General features: G+C 34.5%; 1 protein-coding gene across 5 annotated transcripts in view; it reads left to right on the forward strand.

Moving 5' to 3' along the window:
- The window catches only part of ATP2C1 (ATPase secretory pathway Ca2+ transporting 1), a 139241-nt gene that overhangs the window by 43626 nt on the left and 77585 nt on the right, over positions 1-18030 (forward strand). For all 5 annotated transcript variants that reach the window (XM_049099929.1, XM_049099931.1, XM_049099930.1 and 2 more), the window contains 5 exons: positions 1158-1274; positions 4215-4304; positions 6352-6387; positions 9849-9910; positions 13971-14079. In XM_049099929.1, the coding sequence (XP_048955886.1) occupies positions 1158-1274; positions 4215-4304; positions 6352-6387; positions 9849-9910; positions 13971-14079 (414 nt within the window). The remainder of the gene's footprint in view (positions 1-1157; positions 1275-4214; positions 4305-6351; positions 6388-9848; positions 9911-13970; positions 14080-18030) is intronic.

Raw genomic sequence — 18030 nt, forward strand, 5'->3', positions numbered from 1 at the left:
CGTGGCTCACAGAACTCAAGCAAACACTTAAGTTTATCAGTTTATTAAAGAGATAAAATAAAGGATACAAATCAACAGCCAGATGAAGAGATAAGTGGGTCTGGTATGGGGAAAGGGCCTGGAGCTTCCATGTCCTCTCCAGGTACACCATTTTCCCCAGTCTCCATGTGTTCAGCCTGGAAGCTCTCCAAGCCCAGTCCTTTTGGGCTTTTATGGAGGCTTCATTGCTTAGTCATTGGCCTTTGGCTGATACAGCCTCTATCCTCTCTCTCTTCAGAGGTAAGGGAGGATGGTGAACCCTCTTGGCTACCAGCTGCTGCTCTTGGGTGGGGTCCAAAAGTCACTTTCATTAACACAACAAAAGACACCTTTTTTGCCATATCCTAGGAAATTCCAAGAGTTTTAGGAGCTCTGAGCCAACAACCCTGGAGGAAGACCAGATAAATAAAAATGAGAAATATGCTTGGTCATTGATGACCAGATAACATAAGTATTTCTTATAAGTCACAATATTGTGGTGACTGAAGAATGTAGGTGGTGTTCATAGAACATAATTATTTTCAGTAATTTAGGAACCACAAATTATCTGCTTGAAATAATTACATAGTTCAAGAGTAAAAAGTAATACCAATCTGAGGGTTTTTGATAATATGCTCAGAGAACAAGAAAGGCAGTTTTAGTCCACTGAATGTTCTTTTGGAGAAAATAATTTTAGAAAATAAAACAACGAAAACAAATATTTTGCCCTCTGTAAGTCATGTGGCTGATTTTTGTTATTTCTTTTTTCTCAGAGAAAATCATAAGTTTATTAAACTCTACCTTATTGCTTACATTTTATCAAGGTATAATTTACATGAAATATAATGTACCCATATTAAGGAAACAGTTTGCATTTTGGCAAATGTAACTACCACCAGAATTAAGATATGGTACACTTTCATCACTCCTTAGAAGTTCCATGAGGTCCCTCTACAGATTTCTAAGTAGATTTTGCTCTTGGCCCCAAGCAACCACTGATAATTCTTTTTGTTACAACAGATTAGTTTTGACTGCTGTATAGTTCTTATAAATATGAACATACATAATGTACCCTTGTGTTTTTGTTCTTTTGTCCTCTGCTAACATTTTTAGTAACTTTTATATGTAAAATCTAATAGGCTGATCTTCAGAATGGTCTAAACAAATGTGAAGTAAGTCATAGGCGAGCCTTCCATGGCTGGAATGAGTTTGATATCAGTGAAGATGAGCCACTATGGAAGAAATATATTTCTCAGGTGAGATGTTTTTATTTCCTCCTCTGCTGTGTAATTTACATGTATTTTTTGTTAGTGTAGTTGTTTACTTTTGTGAAGCCTTTTTTTTTTGTGGGAGAAAAGAAATAATTAAAAAAAAAACTACCTACATTTTTCTGTTAGTTTGCTCTGTTAACCTGGAATTTATATAATTTTTATTATGCAAATCTTTAAGGACTTACCTATAACGTGGAATTGATATTATGAACAGTAGTTTCCTTTACAGATGTCTACCTTACACTTACTATGAGGAATGCTAATATATGTATATTAATATATATTTTTGGAATGTTCATATTTTTTTAAAGTAATATGGCCAGCTTAGAAAATGTAATAAGGGCAGCCCCGGTGGCTCAGTGGTTTAGCGCCGCCTACAGCTCAGGGCATGATCCTGGAGACCCGGGATCAAGTCCCACATCAGGCTCCCTGCATGGAGCCTGCTTCTCCCTCTGCCTGTGTCTCTGCCTCTCTCTCTCTCTCTCCTCTCTGTGTATTCTCATAAATAAATAAATAAAATCTTTAAAAAAAAAGAAAAAGAAAATGTAATAAAAGTAAGTTAGGTAGTTTGAATCCAGACTGCCTGAGTACAGATTCTGTCTTTATTTCTTACTAGCTATATGATCTTTATTATCTTCTGAGTTTCTTATCTATAACATGAGGATAATTTTAGGAGATTGTAAGGTATCTATAAACAATAGTTATTTTTAATATATTTTGTCAATATCCCAATCTTTTCAGAAAGACTTATTGTAGGATTTTTGTCTTATCTTGATAACAAGTATGTTACTGTGAAAAGTTCCAAGAATGCAGAATCCTGTGGCCAGTTTTCACCCAGTAGGGTTAGTTTGCCAAACAAGTTCTTTTTATTTTTACTTATTTACTTATTTTTTTAACAAGTTCTTTTTAGTAAAGAAAACTTTTAATGCCTTCTAACTACCGGTTGTTTTTTTTTTTTTTTAAAGATCTATGTGTAGCTTTTTTTTTTTTTAAAGATGTTATTTTTAAATTTAATTTTATTTAAATTCAATTTGCCAGCATATAGTATAACACCCACTGCTCATTACATCATGTGCCTGCCTTAATGCCTGTCACCCAATTACCCTATCCCCCTACCCTATGTATAACTTTCCTAAAGGGCTTATTAATGGGTCCAAATTTATTGGTCTTAATTTTGCAGATGAGTTTGTCTAAAGTGGAAAACAATCTGTCATGTTTGTAGAATATTATTTATATGCATGTTTGTATTCTCACATTTACCACATTTCCACATTACCTAAAACTTTAGGAAGTTGACTCTGGATTTACAAACTACGATGATTGGACTTACTTATTACTTGACGGTATAATTTGATGTTTTACTTTCTTATTCGTGTTTCAAAGCTAGACTACCTGCATCATGGGATTGCCTTGAGAATGAAACAGAAACAATGTAATGTAGTTCTGCTTGTGCTGAACTACATTAGCAGTAAATATCAGTTGTTAATCATAAAGTACTGGGCAGCCTCTTTGTTCCTCTACAAAGAACACTGAATTTGTTGCTTTGCAAACATTTGTCTGGAGCCTGCCATTAATCAAGTGGTATGCTTATTACCATGGCGCAGCTATTTTAGAGATTGTAATAAAAAAGCCCATGGGTCTTGTCATCAATTTGTGATGATAAGAGCTAACATTTGAAGAGGGTTTTATGGTTTACACAGTGCTTTAATATACATTCTTAGTTAATTTTTACCATACTTTTGGTGTAAGGTACTGTTTTACCAGATGAGGAGCCTTGGGTCATACGTAAGTGAAAGAACTGGATTTAAATCCAGGTACTCTGACTCAGTGAAGTGTGTGTGGTTTGTCAACCCTAAACCATATTGCAGTTGTAGTTTTAGTTTGTTAGAGTAGTGATTTTCAATCCTCTAGAAGTTAGAATCATTTGGGGAATGCTTAAAAAATGCTGAAGCCTGGGCCCTATGCCCAGAGATTTTGATTTAACTGGTCTGGTGTGAACCTAGGCATTTGTTAGAAGTTCTTCGCATGATTCTGATGTGAAGCAGGGTCAGAACCACTGTGTCAGGGAATGGAATCATATAGGGAGTGGGAGGTGACAGGATCTAACCTCACTGCTGTTGTATCTAGGGGCTGGGCTCTCTGGTGGGATGAATTCTTTGTAGCCTAGTGACTTTTGCACCTTTAACAGTGATTGGCACCATTTCATCAGAAGGAAGAGGCTCTGGCAACAAAGCTCTGATGTTTAAGGAGTAGGATGTCCAACTGGAAGAATTTAGGGTAGCTCTGGTACTTGGTTATCTAAGCACGGCCTGGTTGGGTTGGTGGTGTGGTTCTGTTTCTTTAGATACTGTTGCCTCTGCCAGATAGATATTAGGAAAATGAGCAATTGGAAAATTCTCAGCTTCTGTGGAGTGGATCTTACTGTCAGCTCTTTGCTGACCAAGAGGGATTATCCCTGGGGCATGTGGGACAACCCCTGAATTGTAATCTGTGCTAATTTACTAAGTATAGGAATGTTTGGACCTCATAAGTTAGGTGTGCTACCCAGTGTTAACCTAAATCGTCATCTTAAAAATAATTTTCCACTCATTCTAGCTTCAGTAGAAATTCAGTCCAGTTCTATTTATTAAATTATTGTACTGAAAATACACATGTATCATAAGGAATTGGTAGGTTCTTAGTTTCAAGTATTGATATTTAATTTTCTTTTTTTTCTGAAAAGGAACTGTTAAGAAGTGGTGACTTTAAAATGTAGTTAAGTATAAATTTTTTGTTAATTGAAGAGACATCTAAAATCTCATTCAAATGTAGACTCATAGTTTTCTAGCCATGCTTCAGTAGTTTATTTTTTTAGGTTTTTGTTGTGATGGAACATAACTACCATTCATACAAAACTGTTGAATTGCTGTTTGTTTTCACTTTCAGTTTAAAAATCCCCTTATTATGCTGCTTCTGGCCTCTGCAGTCATCAGTGTTTTAATGCATCAGTTTGATGATGCTGTCAGTATCACTGTGGTAAGAAAAAATATGTATATTTTAAAATTATTGGATAATCATTTAAAATTAGGGTTGGCTTTTATTTTGGGAAGTGAAATGAGAAATACCTTAACATTTCTTCAGGTTTTTTGTTAATATCCAAATTCTACATTTTGTTGCAGTAATCTCCAGTAATGTTCAAGGGTCTGTGATTGGCATTCATGAGAATTATTTAATAACCTTATAATTTTACAGATATGAAATATTTTATAATAAATTTCTGGTTAAAATTTAATTTCGTTTCCTTTCTAATTGAGAATGTTTTGACTAATTGTGAACTAAGCCTGATGATTATGAAAGTAAAAATATTACTTAGCAATTGAACACTATTTACTATGTAACATTTTATTCTTTCTGGCTAAGCCGTTCTAGCTTTCATTGAAAGTTTCCTAAGTTTCCTTTGTTTTCTTGTCCTCTGTTTTCTTATAGTATAAAAGTTTATAGCAAGTATAAGCGTTGATTAAAACAAATATGTTTATTCTTAAGAACACAGTAGAAATTAATATAGATAGAGCTTAATTTGGTTTTTGAACTCTTGCTTGTAGACTCCCTGGTGTCTCTGAAACTGTTTCAGGGAGACTGTAAGGTCAAATCTATTTTTGTAATATTAAAACATTATTTATGCTATAGATATTTGTATCTGTGGTGCAAAAGCAATGGCAGGTAAAACAGTATTGACTCAAGTCAAAATAATGGCACCAAACTCTACTAGTGGTCATTGTTTTCTTCCTTGTTTCTCTTAGGAGTGTTTTTCATAAAGCAGTAAAAATTAATTTCATTAAATCTTGACAGTTGAGTAATGTCTTTTGAATATTCTGTATAATAAAATGAGAAATATACATAAAGGATTTATGTATCTTGAGGTACAGTGGTCGTTTCAGGGAAGGGCAGTTTTGGTGAGCTGAACTAGGCTTTTATTAAAAAGAAGGAATGATAGACTTGGTTAAGACTTGGATAAATGGCGTATTTTTTTAAGGAAGTGAATGAAATGAACCTATCACTTCAGGGAAAACAAATAGCACTTATTGCCTGTGATAAAATTCAAGCTTTCAAGTGATACTTAGAATTTTGCAAAATTTTTATTAATTACCATGTGTTAAGTAGTTTCCCAGTATTTAAGACTTCATTCTTAAACAAATTTATTCAGTTGTGATTTCAATGAATATGATTTTTTTTTTACTAATATGAAATGTGTTAACACTTGAAAGATTTGAGTAACCAAGTAAATCAGTGTTTTCTAAGTGACCAGTGCAAGATGTTACAGTGTTTTCAGTAATCAAAGATCCAAAGTGAAAATCAGTTAATGGATTTTCTATAATAAATTAAGAAAAGTTCATTGATACAATTTAGATTCTACATTGCAAATTAAGTAACTATAGTTGTCTAATTTTGGTGTAGTAGCTAAGAGGGATATCACAGTCATCTGAAAAAGCTTTTAAAATACTTCCTTTTCCAACAATATCTGTATGAGATTAGGTTTTCTTTGTATACTTCAGCCTAATCAACATAAAATCTTAGATTGAATGCAGAAGCTAATGTGAGACTCTAGCTTTGTATTAATGTCTTTAAAGGCAGATATTAAAGATAGAATAATTGAAAACACTTGGTATTTTTCTCAAAAATTTTTTTATTTGAAAGTGTATTTCCCATAAAAATGTTGTATATATTAACATGTAATGGTTTTACTACTTTTTAGATGAATTAATAAGGAGAAATTAAAACTGAGCAATTGAAAAAGTAATTATGATAAATATCAATAGATTAAAACCCACAGAAAAGCTGGTCCTTAGTTTGTAAGAGCAAAGAGGTATCTTGAGATCAAATTTGAGAAGCTGCCCTAGGGGAGGCAAATCACAGTCAGCTGTCAGTTTTTTCCCAAAGGCAAAGTTGTGATTTCTTGCCCAGTAGATCTCAGTGCTTAGTGTCTGGTATCTGGGGACTGCAGATAGAAAAATAAAACACTATTAACAGTTACTTCTGAAGTTACAATGTCTGATTTAAAAAATTGTTTCTTTGTTTTGTTTAGGCAATACTTATTGTCGTCACAGTTGCCTTTGTTCAGGTGAGTAGGTAGCCTATTTTTTCAGTATTAAAATTTTAGTTAATTGCTTAAAAAAACTAGGGTATCTTATAAAATCTGTGGTTATTGGAGGATGGTAATATTGGTCAGAACAATTCATTCATTGTTTTTCAAATGACTTCAGAAACTCAACTCTCTAGGGAACTTTGTGGAACTAATTTGACTGTTTTGATTTAGAAAGTAGAAAGAAGAAAATGTTTTTTTATTTGATGAAGTTAAAGGTAACTGAAGGAGATGAAGACAAAAAGCACAATAAATAAATAAAATCCAGCAACAAGTTTAAAACCTTTATTCAATTAAAAAATTGGGATAGGTTTAAATTCCTCATTTCCTAGACATAAAGAATGTTCTGACCTGTATTAAACTTCGAATTCAGCATAGGCATTCAAACAGTAAATAAAACATACAATGAGGAACCCTCTTTTTTTTTTTTTAAATTTTTAAAATTTATTCATGAGAGACACAGAGAGAGAGACAGAGACGCAGGCAGAGGGAGAAGCAGGCTCCATGCAGGGAGCCCAACATGGGACTCGATCCCCGGGTCTCCAGGATCACACCCTGGACTGAAGGCAGGCGCTAAACCACTGAGCCACCTGGGCCCCTGAGGAACCCCTTTTAAAAATGAAATGTGTATAATGTTGAGATAATGTCAGGATTTTTATTGCAAGTATAGGCATATATGAAAACATAGGCTTAGTTTTATGTTTATATAATGTTTGATAACTTCACATTTTAGAATAGTGTTGGCAGGTCTCATTTTATTAACAATTTTAAAGCATAGTTAATAAGAATAGAAGGAATGGGGCATCTGGCTGGCTAAGTTGGTGGAGCATGTGATTCTGGATCTTGGGGTTGGGAGTTTGAGCCCTACATTGAGTGTAGAGATGACTCAAAAAATCTTAGAAAAGTTTATTCTAGTTAGGGGAATAATGTAATGTATGACATTCAAGTTCATGTTGTTTTTAATCTTAAGACTATATTTTAAGTGATTGTGGTTATTTTCACATCTGTGGTTATTATTTCTGTCATTATCCAGGCTTTCTGTGTCAATCTCTAATTTAGTAAGTTATTAGTTTTACAGTAACCCACTGTAAAAAAGGCAGTTGTAATCACATTATCTACAGTAAGTTTGTGAGCTCCATCAATAGACTTCAGGAATTCTGTTTCCAGGGAATCTTCTTTCTTAGACAAAAGTTGCCCTGGGGTAGGTGGAACTAGTTAGTCCAGCAGAGATCCTTCCAGGCTGGTCATATTCAAGGCTGCTCTTCATTCAGACATGTGGGTTGTACCATCCACTCAACCAGTAACTGGGAACCCTCTTGCATCCTTAATAATGCTTAAGAAATATGGAGTGACTTTCTTCAGAGGGATTCCTACAGCATTATCACTACAGATATGAGGACCTTGGCTCATTCTGTTAGTACGTAGAGAGCCCCTACCCCCCCCCCCAAAAAAGCACAAAATTGCGATTTTTAACATAGTGTGGAATTTTCCATAAAGATTGCATGTTATACACTGTGAATGCAATGGCAGAAACCATCTGCTAAATATCTCTATGAGGGGTTCATTTGATGGAAAACCCCAGAAGGAATCAGAACATTTATGAAAAACCCAGTTTCAGATTGTTACGTCTGGTTTCTTATATATATATGAGCCTTTTACCCAAATGTGCCTTGAAACCAACAAAATATTCTATAAACTGCAATTAAAAACCCTCTGTAAAAGGATCCTGTGCTGTTGCTTCAACTTATAGTGTTTTGTCAGAAAACTACCAAAACTCTGAAATTATCAATGCCGTATTTTATTTAGTATTTGTGTTTTTAATCTCAGTTTTAGGAGGAGAACGCTTGTTTATTTTTATATATATGTGTACGCTTTTTTCCCTGTCTCTTTCAAATCTCCGTTTCTTACCCCATTGTATACCCTCACAGCCAAGAATATAGCTAATTGTTTTATATACATTTATATACATACACTGATATCACCTTACAATAAACTGTAGATAGAACTTTAAGTGTTCATGAGAGATGGCTGCCAGGTTTTTAATGATATGTTAAATGGTCATTTTGATACAGAAGTTATCTCTGTAGTTGTAGGGAGGAAAGCCTAAGAAGTTTGAAGAGGGAGGTAAAGATTGGGCATCTTCTATATCATTTATTACTAGGATCTAGAATTGGTGAGTGTTTTCTAACCTTCTATGGAATTTTTGGGTAAAACTTCCAAATTCTTTAATACTCTTGTATGGTTCGGGGAGAGGTGTCTTAGAATTTTCATATTACAGATTTACCTTACTTTCACATTTGTGCCTCTTGCCTAAGTAAATACTGATTTAATTCTAAGTTATTCTTATACAGCTTTGAATTTGCTATTTGAAAAAGTTTGTGATGGATGTGAAACTTTGAATAGTACTAGCGCTGCAGTCATTTCAAAACACTCCTCAGCTTTTACTCCCACTACTCACCCTTCTCCCTTTTAAAACTTAGATTAAGGGATGCCTGGGTGGCTCAGCAGTTGAGCGTCTGCCTTTGGGCAGACTCCGGACGGATCCCAGAGTTCCAGGATCGAGTCTCACATCGGGCTTCTTGCATGGAGCCTGCTTCTCTTTCTGTGTCTCTGCTTCTCTTTCTATCTCATGAATAAATAAACTCTTTTAAAAAAGTTAAAAAAATAAAACTTAGATTAAAAGATTGGTGCGTTTAGTGCAGACATGAGACAAAAATAGCAGTGATGTTGTGCGAAGCAAGACTGCCCATGGAAACATGGATTAGATAGTATGGTGAAGTTAAAGATGTTTCTGACTTTCAGCTTTGATTATTTGCATAGAGAAAGACTGGAGCATCTCAGACTTAGGACTCCTGAGAATGTCCCCTTCCGGATAATTCAGGGTGATGGGAAAGGTGTCTGTCAAAGTAGTGCCAGCCACAACTGACTCTTATTTAACGTGTTCCAAGTAAACTTACCCCACAAACCTTTGTGGTTAGCCTGTGCTTAATCCTCAAAGCAGATGTTGCTTGTAGTTAATTGTCTTTGACTTCTTTGGTCATGAAACACTGAAAGTAAAATTATCTTAATCATGAGGCTCAATAAATTTAACTTTAAATGACTGAAGATTATATATTCTTTGGACACTCTAATGAGTGTTCTTCATTTTCTTATAAATAAACTGACCTTAGGTTTCACATTGAATATTAACATATATAATTGGGAATATTCAATTGTCAGAATTGTTTGGTCACTAATTTAGCGTTATTTTTAATAAGGGATAACGTTTTATGTGTTAGAAATATAAGTGCAACTAAAGGAAAAGATAAAAACTGGGGGAAGTTTTTATAAAAATGAGATTAATATTTAAGTCTGTCATGGAATATGTACATAGGAACATACATATTTGCATTTCTTTATAAATGTTTTCTCTTAATATTATATTCTTTTTTTAAAAATAGGAATATCGTTCAGAAAAATCTCTTGAAGAACTGAGTAAACTTATGCCACCAGAATGCCATTGGTATGATCCTTGTTTCTGATACGAATTTCTACTTTTTTTAAAATCGAAGTATAATTAGCATACAGTGTTATATTCATTTCAAGTGTATAATAAAATGATTCAGCAGTTTTATATATTACTCAGTACTCATCACTGTAAGTGTACTCTTAATTGCTTTTATCTCTTTCACCCATACCCCTTCCCATCCTCTGGCAGCCACCAGCTTGTTCTCAGTTTTTAAGAGTCTGTTTTTACATTTGTCACTTTTTTCATTGTTCATTTGTTTTGCTTCTTAAATTTCATATATGAGTGAAATTATATGATATTTGTCTTCTTCTGTCTTAATTTCACTTAGCATTATACCCTCTAGATCCATCTATGTTATTGCAAATGGTGAAATCTCATTCCTTTTTATGGCTGAGTATATTCCTCTGTGTGTGTGTGTACACCACATCTCTTTTATCTAGTTATCTATGGATGCACATTTGGGTTGCTTCCATATCTTCTCCTATTGCAAATAATGCTGCAGTAAACATAGGGGTGCATATATCTTTTTGAATTAGTGGTTTCATTTTCTTTAGGTAAATACCTAGTAGTGGAATTACTGGATTATATGATATTTTTACCAGTTACTGGATCATACTCTATTTTTAATTTTTTGAGAAATGTCCATACTGTTTTTGCACATTGGCTCCCCCAGTTTGTATTCCCACCAGCAGTGTATGAAGATTCCTTCCTCTCCACATCCTCACCAACACTTGTTTCTAGTATTTTTGATTGTAAAAATTCTGATGGTTGTAAAGTGATCTTATTGTGGTTTTGATTTGCATTCCCTGGTGATTAGTGATGTTGAGCATGTTTTCATATGTCTGTTGGCCATCTGTGCATCTTTGGAAAACTGTCTATTCATGTCCTCTGCCTATCTTTAATCAGATTATTATTTTATTTTTATTTATTTATTTTTTTTAGTGTTGAGTTGTAGGAATTCTTTATAAATTTTGGATATTAACCCCTTATTGGGTATATTATTTGCAAATATCTTCTCCATTAAGTAGGTTGCTATTTTTTTAATGGTTTCCTTTGCTGTGTACAAGCTTTTTGTTTAGTCCTAATAGTTAATTTTTGCTTTTGTTTCCCTGGCCTGAGGAAGGAAGAATGTTTCTGTGGTGATGTCAAAGAAATTACAACCTGTGTTTTCTTCTAGGTGTTTTATAGTTTTGGGTCTTATATTTTGGTCCTTAATCCATTTTGAGTTATATTTCTGTGGTGTAAGAAAGTGGTCCAGTTATTCTTTTGCATGTAGCTTTCCAGTTTTCCCAACACTGTTTATTGAAGAGACTGTCTTTTCCCCATTGTATATTCTTGCCTCTTTTGTTGTAGGTTAATTGACCATTTAAGTGTGGATTTATTTCTGGGCTCTCTATTCTGTTCTGTTGATCTATGTGTCTGTCTTCCCATTTGTATCATATTCAATTTCTTTCATCAGTGTTTTAAAGTTTTTAGAGTATAAATCTTTCACCTGTGGATAAATATATTCCTGGATATTTTATTCTTTTTGGTACAATTGTAAATGGGATTTTTTTAAAATTTCTCTTTCTCCTTCATTATTATTGCATAGAAACGCAGCAGATATCTGTATATTAATTTTGTATCCAGTGTCTTTACTGAAATCAATGTCTTTACTGGATCACAGTTCCAGCAGTTTTTAGGTGGAATCTGTAGGGTTTTTTTTTTTTTTTTAAGGTTTTATTTATTTACTCATGAGGGACAGAGAGAGAGAGAGAGAGGCAGAGACACAGGCAGAGGGAGAAACAGATTCCATGCAGGGAGCCTGATGTGGGACTCGATCCCGGGTCTCCAGAATCAGGCCCTGGGCTGAAGGCAGTGCTAAACCGCTGAGCCACTGGGGCTGCCCGGGTTTTTCTATATATAGTAACATGTCACCTGTGAATAGTGACAGTTTTATTTCCTCCTTAGCAATTGGACGCCTTTTATTTATTTATTTTCTTGTCTGATTGCTGTGGCAAGGCTTCTAATTACTGTGTTGAATAAAAGTGGTGAAAGTAGACATCCTTGCCTTGTTCTTGATATTAAAGGAAAAGTCTGTTTTTCACCATTGAGTATGATGTTAGTTGTGGGTTTCTCATAGAAGACTTTTATTATGTTGATGTATGTTCCCTCTAAACTTAATTGTTGCGTTTTTGTCATGAATGGATGTTGTACTTTGTTAAATGCTTTTTCTGCATCTGTTGAGATGATCATACAGTTTTTATCCTTTCTTTTGTTAATGTGATGCATTAATCATGCTGATTAATTTGGAAATATTGAACCACCCTTGCATTCCTGGAATAAATGCCATTTGATTGTGGTGAATGATGTTTTTAATATGTTGTTGAATTTTGTTTGCTTATATTTTGTTGAGGATTTTTACATTTGTGCTCATCAGAGATATTGGGTTGTAGTTTTTGTTTTTTGTAGTGTGTTAATCTGGTTTTGATGTCAGGGTAATGCTGGCATCATGTAATAAATTTTGAAACTTTCCTTTGTCTTCTACTTTTTGGAATTGTTTGAGAAGAATAAATATTAACTCTTCTTTAAATGTTTGGTAAAATTCACCTGTGAATCCATCTCGTCTTGGACTTTTATTGGGAATTTTTTGACTACTGATTCAATTGCATTGCTAGGAGTTGGTCTTTTTAATTTTCCTTCTTCCTGATTCAGTCTTGGAAGGTTATATATTTTTAGGAATTTATCTATTTCTTCAAAGTTGTCCAATTTGTTGGCATATAATTTGTTGTAATATTCTTTTATAATCCTTTGTGTTTCTGTGATATCAGTAGTTATTTTTAATACATCCTTTCTGATTTTATTTATTTGCGTCCTCTCCTTGAGGAGTCTGGCTAAAGGTTTATCAATTTTGTTGATCTTCTCAAAGAACTGGCTCCTGGCTTTATTGATCTATTGTTTTTTTAGTCTCTATTTTATTTCTGTTTCAATCTTTATTATTTTCTTTTTTCTACTGGCTTTGACTTTATTCTCTGTTTTCCAGCTCTAAGTATAAGGTTTACTTGAGATTTTTCTTGTTTCTTGAAGTAGGCCTGTATTGCTATAAACTTCCCTCTTAGAACAATTTTTTTCGGTGTCCCAAAGATTTTGGACCATTGATTTTCTTTCTTCTTCTTTCCTTTTTTTGTTTTTTGTTTTTTTGTTTTTGTTTTTGTTTTTTTTAGAAAAATCAAGGAAACAGTGCTTTGAATGACAAATTAATTGAAATTTACCTAACATACAATATTCAGAGCAGTCCATCCAAAAACCGTGGATTACATATTCTTTTCAAGAGCACATGGAACATTCTTCAGAATAGATCATATATTAGGCCACAAAACAAGTCTCAAGAAATTCATAAAGATTGAAATTAGATTGTGCATCTTTTCTGACTGCAGTGGTATGAAACTGGAAATCAATCACAAGAAAAATTTGGAAAGAGCACACATACAATGGAATTCAAAGAGCAAATAAAAAAATACATGGAGATAAATGAAAATGGATATGCACTCTTAAAAATAGAAATCGAGTGTGAGTAGTACCAGTAGTAACAAATGGTGATACCAGATCTGTCCAAACATGGTAGAAATCATTAGGCTGACGTGAAAAATTCATGTTCTGTTCAATGTAGGAAGTTGTAATATTAAAACTTTAAAGTACTGATTTTGCGATTCTTGAGACACGGATTTATTTAACAGGTTTTTTTTGCGTGTGTGTGTGTGTGTGTGTGAGACTATGTGTTAAGCACTGTTGGGGTTACAGTGATGCACAATCAAACAGACCCAGATGAAGAAGAAGAGTGCTACAACTTAACTGGTCATTTTTTCCAATGCCTTTTTTGTCCTCTGAACATCTTAATTACCAAGAATAGAAAAATAATTATTTGCTTAGTTTCTTATATTTGAGTTAGCTTCTTTGAAGTGATTATAATACTACAACATATTTTTCCTCAGGCAAGCCCACTAGAAATAATTTTTAAAAATAAGTGATGTGTCTTTCTTTTTTCAGCCATAGTTGTTTCTGTTTCATGTTACAGTGTACGTGAAGGAAAATTGGAACATACACTAGCTCGAGACTTGGTTCCAGGTGATACAGTTTACCTTTCTGTTGGAGACAGAGTTCCTGCTGATTTACGCTTATTTGAGGTAAGTTTGGTGTGTCAATTTCTTTGGGCTGCTTTAACAATGTACCATAGCTTGGGTCGCTTATAAACAACAGAAGAGTATTTTGCGTAGTTCTGGAGGCTGGGGAATCCAAGATCAAGGGTCCAGCCCAGTTGCGTTCTAGTGAGGGCCCTCTTTTCGGGTTCATAGCTGTGCCTTCTCTCTGTCCTCACATGGTGGAAGGGGCTGGGGAGCCCTCTTTGATGCTCTTACAAGAACACTAATCCTGTTCGTGAGAGCTCCATCCTCTTTACCTAAGCACATCTGAAAAGTCATACCTGCTAATACCTCATGTTTGAGACTTTGGATTTCAATATATAAAGTTGAGTGGGGGACGCAAATATTGAGACCATCGCATTTGGTGATCTTTTTGTGAGAAATGAAAATACTTGGATGTAGACTAAAGAATAGATGTTAGTAATTTTAAGAATGCATAGCTGATTTGGACTCTTTGTTTAAAAAGTGCCATGTAGTAAACGTGTTTTGTTTTCTTAAAATATATTTATCTTTACCACAGAGTCTTTTGAGGTATACATTAGTGAATCAGCCTATCTTTATGGAAATGTGTGTTAGGTCTTGCGGAAGACACAAAGATGATGTAATGAGTTCTTGTGATCAGAGAGCACACTATTTGTGTACGTAAATCACTCACAATAAAATAAGATACAGTCTGGTAAGTGACTAAGAGAAGTACAAAGAATGGAGTGTAAAAACTTAGAGAAAGGAGCAATTTACCTCTGATTTCAGTGAAAATCAGGAAATGTTTCAGACAACAACGTGGCTTTGATGGTGAGAATGGAAAGGTAGTACTGGACAGAGATGTGGAAGACCACGAAGCAGCAGTATTCAGATCCCTGGGAATGTCCCAGTGTATAATACCGGGGTAGATAGAATATGTTAAGGGTAGAAAATGTATGATGGAATCAGATTCAAGGGGGCCTTGGATACAAAGCTCTACTTCAGATTTTACTGGTTAGGAATTGGCTTTAAAGGTCATATGCAGCTGGCAAATGATCTTGCCCTTAATCTGGTCACAGTGTATAGAATAGATTGACAGGCTAGAAAATGGAGTTAGGCATCTAGTTTAGCATGCCAGTCGCATCTACTTTTGGAATTAACAGGCTATTCATTAACACCTATAGAGCTGTCAGTCTTTGAGAACATTCAGATTTTGGGACATAAAAAGTATTCAGAGGTTATAGAAAGCTTCAAGAACCTTTCTGAACTGTAATAACAGACTTCATTTAATCCTGAAGCAATGGCCTTTTTTCCAAATATTTAAAATTTCTTCTTAGGAAGATACCCGATTGCTTTAATTGGTGAGTGGAAATAATTGATAATATAGCAAGTGTTGGGAATATTGTTTATTTTGCTTTATCACTTTCTGCCTTTATCTTTTTATGTTACATCTGTTTTTACTCATTTCTTCTCCCTTCCTTCTATTCCTAATACTTGGTTTATGACAAGACCTTGGATTATCATTCTTTAGACTTTTGGTTGGCCTGTCACTTGATATAAATTATCTTCCCTTTCCTCAGAGGGCCCTAATTTGAATTCTTGGAGTTTATGTCATCATCATTTATTCTGGAGTGCTTCTCTTTCAGTTTAGAAGCAGACCTCCTCATTGGGGTAGTAAGTAGATGGTGTTTCCCTTTATTTGAACATTTTGAGCAGTATAATGACATAGAAACTTTAAAACAGGGATGCCTGGGTGGCTCAGTGGTTGAGTGTCTGCCTTTTGCTTGGTGTGATCTGAGGGTCCTGGGATTGAGTCCGGCATCGGGCTCCCTGTGGGGAGCCTACTTCTTCCTCTGCCTATGTCTCTGCCTCTCTGTCTCTCTCATGAATAAATAATTAAAATCTTAAAAAAAAAAAAAGAAACTTTAAAACACCATTTGAGTTGATAAAGTATATTAGAGTTTTCATTTAAATAAGGGTTAATCTAAGAATTATTTCAAAGTTCATGTGCAACTGGGAAAAAGGTAGAGTTCTGGACTAGTATATATCTTCTCCACTTAGCAAATACACTTTAAAGACTTACTGTGAGTTCAGTAAGGGAATTTTTGACCTTTTAAAGCTTGATGTGTAAAAATTGAAAGCATGTACTTTGTGGAGTGATGGGTTGTTACTGTTTTCCTCCTGCCATTAATTTTTTAGACACTTTCATTAGCATGTGTTTTATTTGACAGTGCTAAAGTTAGGTTGATTTTCTTCTGGTTAATCCATGTTTACATATATAGTTGAACATCTTTGGTTCCCTCTATCACTTCTTGTTCTGTTCATTTTACCTATCACCTTGGTACCTCAAGCAGGCTTTTACAACAACTTTTGTAGTAGATTAAGATAACTTTTCTAAAAGATTTAAACCTTTGTGCTGCTTCTAGATTTAAACATACTAACCTATGACATAATAAGGCTATTAAGGTAAATTTCTCTTCTGGACACAGAGGCTACTAGCTTCTGGAATTAGGTTGGCTTATTGGAGTGTTATTTGCTGAATTTGGCTTTGGTGATCTTTGGATGATTTTAAGGCTGGCTGGTCATTTGATGTTCTTGTATGAAATAAGCTCTTCATTAAGATTTAAAGGAAACCAAAAACTCACATGCCTTTGAGATATTATTGATTTCTCAAAACAAAGTGTGTGGATTTCACTTTAGAAAAAGGAAGTGTTTGGACTTCCACTGTATCGTTCTCCTCTTGTGGGTGGTGTGGTCTATCAAGGTTGCACTCTAGCATAGTCATGCTGCCACTCTAGGGTTCCTGTCATAAATTTTGAAGGTTCAGATTTTGACTATAAAACTTGCCTGGGCATTCAGTTGCATCTTGTCTGCAAGTTCAGTAATATGGCTGCTATGCAACTTTTATTTAGTATTATCTCTTAGTAGGCTGTGTCTTAAGTTAGGTCTGGCTGCTGTGATTAGATACCATAAACTGGGTGGATTGAGAGAGTGATTGCTCTCTCTTCTTCTACTTCTTGTAAAGCCACTAATCCCATTACGAGGGCCTCACCCACAGGAGTTCATCTGACCCTGATTACCTCCCAAGAGAATTATCATCACATTGGAGAGTAAAGCTTCAACATGAATTTTACTGGGACAAAATTCAGTCTGTAGCAGGCGGACACTGTCATTTGTAAATCCTTTTCAAGGAAGATTAATTTTGATGACTTTAGGAATTCTGCATTTTGTTCTCTTGCCTGACTCATTTTCCATAGCCAGGGAATGAACCAGTATGTGTTGGTGACAGTAACCTTGCCAGCTTAGGAGCCTTAGAGTCAGTGGTGGAGCTGGGACAGTAAAATTTAGAGGAATTGAACTATGGGTATGTTTTCTAGTTTTTTCCCTGTGGGTTTTTATTTTAGTTTTTAAAAGTATCTGAGAATAGACACCACTTGACCATTAATTGGTGATTGTTAATGGATTGGTCAGACTATGACTTTAGGTGAAGGAGTCTTATACACCGTACCTACATAATAGTACATTTTGCCTTTTTGGAAATGTAGCGTATTTTACTTATTGTTGCAGGTAAAGTCTGTATCAGTATTTGTACCAAGAAGTCTTTGTAAGAGAAAACAATAAGAGTGAAAGGAAAAGAGGGTTTCATTTTTTTGTTGAAAATATTTTACCTCTCTTAGGTTTAACTTTCTAAGCCTGAAATGTTGCCTGAAAATCTAAGATTTTCTTTTATTTGAAGTTCTGAATGATTAATTCCATTGACACTTTCTTTTGTGGCTCCCTTGCTTGTGGTTAGCCTATATCATTCTTTAAAGTTATCCTCAAGATCTAGACATTGGATACAGCTGCCTTCTTTTTTTTTTTTTAAGTTTTTGATATGATTTTCTAAATGTATCAAATTTTCTAATGAGAACTACCAGTTATATGCCTGATGGCCAAGAATTAGCTATTTTTATGATCCTAGATTATTAATTGGAC

The sequence above is a fragment of the Canis lupus genome, chromosome 23 (assembly GCF_003254725.2).
Source record: "Canis lupus dingo isolate Sandy chromosome 23, ASM325472v2, whole genome shotgun sequence".
Lineage (NCBI taxonomy): Eukaryota > Metazoa > Chordata > Mammalia > Carnivora > Canidae > Canis > Canis lupus.